Here is a 10,643-nt window from a genome sequence, read left to right on the forward strand (position 1 = left end):
AATTAGCATGTAAGATGCAAAAACACGTTGGACACGTTGATCCAGGGTTTTTATACTGATTGCCAGATTTGGAGGAAGGAATTTTTTCCCCTGAAATAGGGCAATTGGCATGAGCCTCATGGGGTTTTTTGCCTTCCCCTGGATCAACACTGTAGGGATTGTAGGGTTATAGGTTGGACCTGATGGACGAATGTCTTTATCCAACCTCATCTACTATGTAACTATGTAAAACTTACAGCAATGATTGCTCAGGAAGGGTGGGGGGTTAGAAAAACTCTAACTGCATTGGAATCAAGCAGCTATTGTAAGATGCAAAGATATGGATTTGACGGAGGTGGTGAAAGGTCCTCTTTAAAGGGGTTTGTCCAAGACCCCAAGTGTTTTGGATACCGATCATCTATCCATAGGACAGGTCATCAGTATCTGGTGGGGTACAACATCTGGTAAAGCTCCGTGTATACTTTGGCATCTGGAGTCGGAAGGATTAGCTGATTGGTTGAGGGTCTGGTTTTTGGATCTCTAAAGAGGCCTTGACCAACCCCTTTAAGCTGGCCTGAGCAAGCTAAGCACCACCAAAGGTAGGACAGGGACAGGTGACTAGGCCATTACCTGATACCTCTGGTCATGGCTTATCTCTACAAGAACAAAAACAATGGTCATGTTGAAATCCATTATTCCAGACCTACCCCCTCCCCTATCACATCTACCGCAGGGGAGAGCTAAGAGAACCCCATGCACCTTGGATGGCAGGTTTACCAGTTCATCTAAACTATATGGACAAGGGTATGCGACACTCACAATGTCTCATATATCGCTCATCCCTATAAACACAGAACAGCAATAAATAATGCAATAAAATCCAGGGTGTGAACTAATACAGAATTATTGACAGTCCATTTGTAATCCATATGAGAAACATTCCAGGAGCAAAAAAAGAGACGCCCAGGTCATAAATGAGGACTGGCCCTTTAAAAGGAGGAAATATTAGAGCGGTATATACATTTATATAGAGCGCTGTTCACACTGGTGAGTTTGCCTGTTTTATCAAGACTGTGGTGTTTGTCATTGCAAAAAAAAATTGCAGTCCATTACATCCAATCTTGTAAAAATAAAGGGATCCCTAAAACTCCCATTATATGGGGATCCGTATCAAATAACAGAAGCCATGACACCAATATAGCAGAGTAGACGTCCATTAACCCTTATCCTTCCATCCAGATCTTATATAGCCTATAGGAGACATAGATAACGAAAAACAAAATAAAACTAGAGACTGGTCCATTTGTGACATACGGCCCCTTATGAATTAAAGGTGTCAGAGGTGGGAAAAATTAATAACAATTTTCGAGCAGTTGAATATTGAAGATCCATAGGATAAGGATAATATTGAATATCCTTAGGATTAGGGTTGAGTGATCGGGATTGGAAAAGATCGGATTCCGATCGGCGATCGAGTAAATTTCACGATCGAGATCGGAATTCCGACCCGATCTTTCCCAACGGGATCGAGATCGGGGGTTATCTCAAGATTGGCTCAACCCCAAAAGTGACTTTTCCCATAGAAAAGCATTGACTAGGGTTGAGGATCGGGATTGGAAAAGATCGCATTCCGATCGGCGATTGAGCAAATTTCACGATCGAGATCGGGATCGGAAAAATGATCGGAAATCAGATTTTAAAATCGATCTTGAAATCTCAAGATCGGCTCAACCCCACTTAGGATCGTTCATCAATATTTGTTTAGTTGAGCACTATCAAGCACAGCACTGTCCATTGTATAGTGGCGGCGCGTGGTAATGCAGCTCAACCTCATTCATTTGAATGGGACTGATCAGCCATCGGGTGATTTGACGAATGAACATGATGTCACTGGCCTAGGAAGCAAAAGTAGCGCTCACCCCACCAGCTGGTTAGTGGCGGTCCTAGGTGTTGGCCCCCCCACTGATCAGTTATTGATGACCTATGCCATCAATAGGTATTACACAGCCTATGGACACCTTTGGAACACGGTGGTGCACCATATACACCAAAAACGAACCCACTGAGACGAGTCGATGATGGATCCCTGATTCTTTACACACCATGTCACACACTTCTTCGTGTCCCAATGATATTTTGTTTGGAATACAAACAAGTCTACCAACTTTGTAAAGCACTTTACCCAGTGCAACATCCATTTAACTATTATTTTCAAGCATCAATGGAGGTCGATACCTTTGCAAATATAACATGTGTATCTTGGCAGTGTAAAAACAACAAGACATTAAGGATTAAAGTCAGGATGATCCCTGGAGATGGGATACACCCATTGACTCTACAAGACATAAAAGTTAGAAACTTGCAGTGAGCTGTTAACCTATCAAAGGGCAACCCTGTGATGCTGAGACTCAGCAAACAAGAGGTGTAATAGCTACACTGGATGTCTGGCTGCATAACAATCTGCCTGGATTAACAAATGGGAACGGTAGCACGACAGTGACAACATCAAAGCGGCCTAGCTTTATTGACTTGATTAAAGAGCAAGGAAACCCTGCATGTGTCGCACCACAACACAATTACCAAAATGATGTATCATAATAACTCGCTGTCAGGTTAGAACAGCAACAAGCAAACAAATGGGAAGCTGCAAGCAGGACGCACGGAGACGTACAGGCCTGGCCAGCAATAATACTGCAAAGGAGTGTCCTATAAAACAATAGGACAAACTGCGGGAAACAATAATATAAAATAATAATAATAATAATAATAATAATAATAATAATAATAATAATAATTACAAAGACGAAACAATAACAGAATAAAAATAATAGGAAACAATAATAATAACAAATAGAAAAATAGGGAACAAATAGAAATACTAATAATAGGAAACAATACAAAAGAAAAACAATAATAGAAGATAGAACAATAGGAAAACGAAAGGCTCGAATAACGTTGCTGATTTGTCTCCGGCGACTACCAGATGCAGTGAGACCTCTCCTGATGTATCTCACACACGGGACTACTTACAGCTGCCATTTGCTGAGATACATTTACAACACTTTTGCAAATTTTAAAATGTTGCAAGATGTTTTCTGCACATGTCACACAAGCATCATGTCTGCGAAAAGGTTCTGTCTACAGGGTCAAAACATGATAAAAAATATCTCACGTGGCGGCTCTGCTTATGGCGATTGTATAGACACATCTCACAGATGAGACAGACAGGAGATCCACCGGGGCCTAAACAGTCAGGAGGTCAATAAAGCATCTCAGTCAGAGGCGGATATTAGAAAAGTTCTATCAATCTACACATGTACCTATCTATTGTCTATCTATCTATCTATCTATCTATCTATCTATCTATCTATCTATCTATCTATCTCCTATCTATCTATCTCCTATCTATCTATCTATCTATCTATCTATCTATCTATATATCTATCATCTATCTATCTATCTATCTATCTATCTATCTATCTATCTATCTATCATCTATCTATCTATCATCTATCTATCTATCTATTGTCTATCTATCTATCTATCTATCATCTATCTATCTATCTATCTATCTATCTATTTGTCTATCTATCTATCTATCTATTGTCTATCTATCTATCTATCTATCTATCTATCTATCTATTGTCTATCTACTGTCTATCTATCTATCTGCCTATCTATTTATCTATCTATCTATCTATCTATCTATCTATCTATCTATTGTCTATCTATCTATCTATCTGTCTATCTATCTATCTATCTATCTATCTATCTATCTTTCTATCTCCTATCTATCTATCTATCTATCTCTCTATCTATCTATCTATCTATCTATCTATCTATCTATCTATCTCTCTATCTATCTCTCTATCAATCTATCTATCTATCTATCTCTCTATCATCTATCTATCTATTGTCTATCTATCTATCTATCTATTGTCTATCTATCTATCTATCTATCTATCTATCTAATATCTAGGACCGAAATGTCGCACTTGTCACTAGTTTTCTGCATCTTTTTGGAGTGCTGCCATTTTTCCTTTATTATCTAACTTTGAAGGTATTGCCGCCCTCTGTTTGGACTTGCACCTGTATTTCATTTTTATTTTGCTCTATGCTGCTTTAAAATTTTCTCATCTATCTATCTATCTATCTATCTATCTATCTATCTATCTATCTATCTATCCATTTAGCAATATATCCCAAAACAGAACTTCAATAAAGGTGAAGATCTATCTACCCATCTATCAGCCTATCATATCTCTATCTAAAAAAATAATGATAGATAGATAGATAAATAGAAGATAGATAGATAGATAGATAGATAGATAGATAGATAGATAGATAGATTACATAGATAGATAGATCGACAGATAGATAGATAGATAGATAGATAGATAGATAGATAGATAGATAGATAGATAGATAGATAGATACTGTAGATAGATAGATAGATAGATAGATAGATAGATAGATAGATGATTGATAGATAGATAGATAGATAGATAGATAGATAGATAGATAGATAGATAGATAGATAGATAGATAGATAGATATGAGAGATAGATAGATGATAGATAGATAGATAGATAGATAGATAGATAGATAGATAGATAGATAGATAGATAGATAGAACATTTCTGTTGACATATGGAACTTAACTTTCCTGACTATTTCTTGCTCTATTATTAGAATTAAATATATTAGAATTAGAAGGGAAACGTATATAGACATAAGATACAGTATATAATATATAAGGATTTACCGCCTCAGACCAGACAAGGACCCTGTGGTCAGCGCTGGTTTTCTTGCACTATTTCTTTCTTGCACTATTTGTATACTTAGCCTTGCTTAGAAATAGAGAATATAGATATGAGCTGAACATCATGGTGACAATGTGGTGGACAGGATGGATAAATGAACTACATGACCCGGTTCCACCCGTTAGATATAGATTTATTAACCCCACGATAATATCTACTATAGACAAGTAAGGAATAACCTTATTTTTTGTTCCAGAGGTAACTTTCTAGGCGCACAGGCTGCCTGGTTCCTGGAATGAGTCCGTCCGGCTCTATCAGCAGGAGTAGGCACAGATAGCTGAGGGCCCCTGTGCAGGAACAGTTATGGGCCCCGTTTTCCAGTATCTCAGCATAGAGCGCCCCATTATGTCTCTCTAACAATCCCCCCGTTATAATCAGCCATTAGTTTAGTTGTTTAGTCCACAACCTAATAGACAGTAGAAAGCTGCTGTAGGGTGATAGGGCCCCGAACCTACTGGGCCCCTGTGTACCTGGTGTTACTATGTCCTCCCTGGCTACCACTTGGAGAAGGTGCTAGACAAGAGACTATGTGCACATTTGTAGAGGACACTCACATCTTGTCTATAGACCCCGCTCATTGACATGTTACCATAATTATTGAATTAAATTGGAAACCGCGCGTTCCACCAGAAACTTCCATCATGTCACCCAGTGAATATAAGACCCTGTGCGAGTGAAAGACAATAACGGATGTAGCAGTTCTCGGTGTGTTATAGAGGTGCTTAGTAATATGTCACCTAAAGAATATAAGACCCTGCACAGATTAAATACAATACGGATGTAGCAGTGCTCAATGTGTTATATGTAGTAGTAATGTGTCAACCAGAGAATATAAGACCCTGCACAGCTGCAATACAATAGTGGATGTAGCAGTGCTCAGTGTGTTATAGTGGTGCTTAGTAATGTGTAACCCAGAGAATATAAGACCCTGCACAGATTAAATACAATACGGATGTAGCAGTGCTCAGTGTGTTATAGCGGTGCTTAGTAATGTGTAACCCAGAGAATATAAGACCCTGCACAGATTAAATACAATAGTGGATGTAGCAGTGCTCAGTGTGTTATAGCGGTGCTTAGTAATGTGTAACCCAGAGAATATAAGACCCTGCACAGATTAAACACAATACGGATGTAGCAGTGCTCAGTGTGTTATAGCGGTGCTTAGTAATGTGTAACCCAGAGAATATAAGACCCTGCACAGATTAAATACAATACGGATGTAGCAGTGCTCAGTGTGTTATATGCAGTAGTAATGTGTCAACCAGCGAATATAAGACCCTGTGCAGGTGAAATACAATACGGATGTAGCAGTGCTCAGTAATGTATAACCTAGAGAATGTAAGATCCTGCACAGCTGAAATATAGTAATGGATGTAGCAGTGCTCAGTGTGTTATAGCGGTGCTTAGTAATGTGTCGTCCCGAGAATATAATACCCTGCGCAGATGAAATACAATAAGGGATGTAGCGGTGCTAAGTTTGTCATAAACAGCAGAGCTGAATATGTCACACAACAACATGCACTGCAGGATAAATCACAAATTCAGCTCTGCTACATCTCTCTAACAAATTAAGGAACTCATGCACACACAAGAAAACCTTTACTCAACAATATACATCTATTCTTTTTAATAGAAATGCCTTTTTAAGGTTTACCGACCCCGCGCCAGACCCCCAGCCAGAATTTATTTGTAATATATTGGACATATGCTCAGCCAAGGAGGTCAAACCCATTAGGTAACTCACACCCTACCAGACAACCATAGGGGTTTTGTATAAGTCTAGATTTATGGGTCTCTTATGAACGTAGACCTGTGCTCACAGTAAAACATAATAAAAAAAATACAAGCTGTAGGTATGTAAACCAGAGACTAGCATGCGAATGACAGTTTCAGGTCCCAAGTCTACTGACACAGATTGTAGACTAGAAATCCACCATGAGCGAGGCATTCCGGCAATCATCGGCCATATGTAAGCGAGTTGTGATTGCGTTTCGTCACAGAATTCAATGTATCCAAACAAGGCAAGAAAACAGTGATGTAGTCATTATTATTGTTGTCTACTTGTAAGGTTTGTACATAGTACAGTATATGATCCCTTACCCCGGCCCTGCACCATAATGAAAACCAGAACTTGCTCCTAAGCAGAAATCAACTCTTTTTCATTTAAGATCATATACACTCCTTAAATAATAAAGGATAATTACTCTCAGACTCGGAAGATTTACTCCTTCAGATCTCTATCATCCTGAGGTTTTTTTTTTTCTGTTTATTTAGAAACAAATGGAACATTTACAAATAAACGTTCCAGAGTGAAATGGATACATAGTTGCAAATGTATAGAGGACTAGAAGGGGAGGGGGGTAAGAGCCGAAGGGTCTCCAAGCAACATTGTAACAAGGAGGAATGGACAGAATACAATAAAGAAAGAGAAATTCTGCTTTAATATCATGTACAGACTACAAGTCTCAGCTTAACCCGGGCTCCTGTGGACCGAATATTGATAAGAGTAGGATGTGACCAATCTCTTTAGGAAGGGTAAGGCGATGTTCTTGACACTTTTAGGTCATTTATAACCCATCCTGTCACTTTGCATAGGCCAGGCAGGGGATATAGAAGGGACAGATGGTTGATAAAGACGATATCTATATACAGTATGTATCAAAACCGTGCATAGCTATAATGTCACAAAATCTCAGCCCTATATAAGCAAGACCAGAGGTTAACACAGCAATTTAATGAAAACTAAAGAAGGGGATTGCACAAGCCAAGCATGTCCACAGACCTGACCTAGTGACAGCCTAAATACAGAAAAAAATAGTGCCGAGCTTGCATTCTGCAGATCTTCAGCTGTTGTGCAAGCCCAAGCTACAGTATATCCTGCTGGGACTTCTAGTTCCACAACAGCTGAGGAGCTGCATGGAGCCCCTGCCTCAACTAGTAAAGGCAATGTCCAGTAAAGTTCACAGGTCTGCATGCCAGGGTTTATGACCCTAGTGGTGCCTTTCTGTCCCAACAGTATGCAGACAGGGTGTCAGGACTACAAGTAGAGCTCATTAACCCCCTAGGATTAACCGACTGTAAAATGACCATTTCCACCCCCCACACTCTTAGTCTGGACCCTATTAGTCAGGGGCACACTCCATGTCATAGCCATGGCTAAAGAAGTAGGCTCCATGACACTGCACTATTCATCCATTATCCTTGTACTACACTGGTTACCACCAAATCCCAATCCCTGTACTAGTCACTGACAGCCGCAGCCTTCATCCTGTTCATCCACATCTCACCCATATCCTTAGTACTAGTCATCCACAGTCACTATAGGAATTACTTGCAGGTCACCCACACTGCCTGCACTGGTTATGGTCATTCATCACCCCTTGACTACAGTAGTTACTAATATTCTTTCTATGAGTTGTCCACACTTTCTGTGCTAGCCACTCGCCCTCCCTGGATTAGTTCCCCACATTTCCTATACTACTTAGTTACCTAAACTAGTTATTCACACTTTTTATACTATTCAACCAGACCCAGATAGTATGTACTAGTTAAATACCAATCCTCTCTGTACTAGTTACTCACAGTCCCTCTACCCATACCTGTACTAGTTAGTTGCCCACACTCTCTGTTCTAGAGACCCTAACTTCATGCACTACTAGTACCAGCATTGTGTACTATTCATCTATAGTCCATGTACTACTAAATTACCCACAGTCTCCCTGCTGGTTACCCACAGACACTGCACTATTCAACCCCAATGTTGTCACAGTTGTACTAGTTAGTTGTCCACACTCTCTATACTAGGTATGTTCCTAATTCATGTACTAATGTATTACCATACTGTTTCTGCTAGATATCCACAACTCTACTGTAATGGTTGGTTACCAACCTCCTTGTACTAGATAGTTGCCTACACTGTACTAGTCCTTCACACTCCATGTACCAAGTATCCACTCTCCTACACTAGTTACCCACTGTCCTGTACTAGTCACCCACTCTCCAGCTACTAGTCACCCTCACGCCTGGACTAGTCCCCCTCACTTCTGTACTAGTTACCCAGTCTTCCATTACCATCTTCTTACCCAGACTCTGCACTAGTCCCCCGGTACACAGTCTCCCTTTACCAGTTAGTTGCCCCCACTCTCTAGACTAGTCACTCACACTCCATGTACCAAGTACCCAGTCCCCTTGTACTAGTCACCCACACTCTTATCCTAGGTACCCAGTCTCTCTTTACCAGTTAGCTGTCCATACTTTTTATACCAGTCATCCACACTCCATGTACCAGGTACCCACTCTCCCTGTACTAGTTAACCCATTCTCCTTGCCCACTTTATTACCACATACCGAGTTCCCCACAGTCACGGCATTAGTGTTTGCTCCAGTCCATGTACTAGTCACCCATACTCCATATACCAAGTGCCCAGTCTCCCTGTACTGACCCACACTCCTATACTAGGTACCTAGTCTCCCTGTACCAGTCATCCACATTCCATGTACCAGGTACCCACTCTCCTTTGCCCATACCGAGTTCCCCACAGTCATTGCACCAGTGTTTGCCCCAGTCCAGGGGCAGGTAGGTCTACTCACTGTAAGGGCAGTCATTCTTCTTGGTCCCACTAACCCTGCCGGTCTCATCGATCTTGAGGAAATACTTGTGGAAGGAGAAGAGCCTCCTCTGGCGAATATCTCCTTGAAGGTAGTTGTAACTTCGCACGTGTCTCCCAGAGGAATAGTTGGAATAGTTGGAGGAGATCTCCGGGGGGTGCACTGACCCTCTAGCCCACACCTCATTACAGGTGACAGACAAGGAGTAGACCAAGAACAAGAAGAGTACAGACAGAGGCAGGTGACATAAGCCTGGGGCACCATGTGTCAGTATCCATTTCCACATTGTACTGAGGCTGAGGGCTTCAGAAGATGCCTCATGGAAAGACACATAATGAAAAGATAAAATCCAAGGTGGGGTGATGTGGGATCTGGTGGCCACTGACTCCCAGGACTCTGCTCTGTTCTGTAGACCTCAGTGCATCACCATCCATAACTCCTTAGGAGACCATCCACAGCTGAGGAGCTCTCATGCCTCTGCTCACTTGGAGATCTTCATCCAAAAGATGCTGCTGCTGCTGACTCGCACAGCCCTGTCTGTCTCTTACTTCATACACCCACTTTCCCAGCAGTCTCCCAGCATGTTGTCTGCAGCCTGGAAAAAAAGAGATGACATCTTCACTTCCCCCCAAAAGTTCTAATCCATGGACAAGCCCTCTCCTCCTCCTTCTTCTTCTGGAGATGAGCAGTCAGATCTGTTGTAGACAGGTTGGAAGCTGAAGTGTAAATGACAGTGATTACAATGCAGAGGTGGGATGTCTCCTGATGGGGTCAGGCAGAGGTGGTCATCTGAAACCCAGGAGTTAGGGGGGAGTCCCACAGGAGGGGAGGGGGGACTCTGTATAGAGACAGAGATCACTGATCCTTGCACTGATCTGGATGCTACTAATTGCTGCTAACCTCCTGTGCCTGCTCTGCCTGCTGCCCACCAGCAATGCTCCCAGCCCAGCTCTGCACACACTGATGTCTGCTGCACAAGCCAATCCCCACCAGGGAGCCCCTGCTTGTGTTTTTGGCAGTGAAGTGCTCCACCTGGAGATTGTTTTACTCCCCTCTACTAGAGAAATGTTGCAGACAAGCACAGGACAGGGTGGATGGGAACAAAAAAAAAAGAGCTTCCTATTGTTAACCCTTAAGTGCCCCCAGACTCCGCGCATTAGTTGGACATCCTATAGTGCTGGAGTCAGGAAATAACCAGGCTGCAAAATAATCAGGATTAAAAGCATGGAAAGC

At 41.5% G+C, this 10,643-nt stretch overlaps 1 protein-coding gene across 1 annotated transcript in view; it reads right to left on the bottom strand.

Annotated features, from left to right (window-relative positions):
• The window catches only part of FGF10 (fibroblast growth factor 10), an 81,105-nt gene extending 70,814 nt beyond the window's left edge, over positions 1–10,291 (bottom strand). Inside the window, exon 1 of the mRNA XM_075269189.1 lies at positions 9,393–10,291. Within this exon, the coding sequence (XP_075125290.1) occupies positions 9,393–9,696 (304 nt within the window). The 5' untranslated portion in view covers positions 9,697–10,291. The remainder of the gene's footprint in view (positions 1–9,392) is intronic.
• Positions 10,292–10,643: the final 352 nt, after the last annotated feature.

The sequence above is a fragment of the Leptodactylus fuscus genome, chromosome 1, assembly GCF_031893055.1.
Source record: "Leptodactylus fuscus isolate aLepFus1 chromosome 1, aLepFus1.hap2, whole genome shotgun sequence".
NCBI lineage: Eukaryota > Metazoa > Chordata > Amphibia > Anura > Leptodactylidae > Leptodactylus > Leptodactylus fuscus.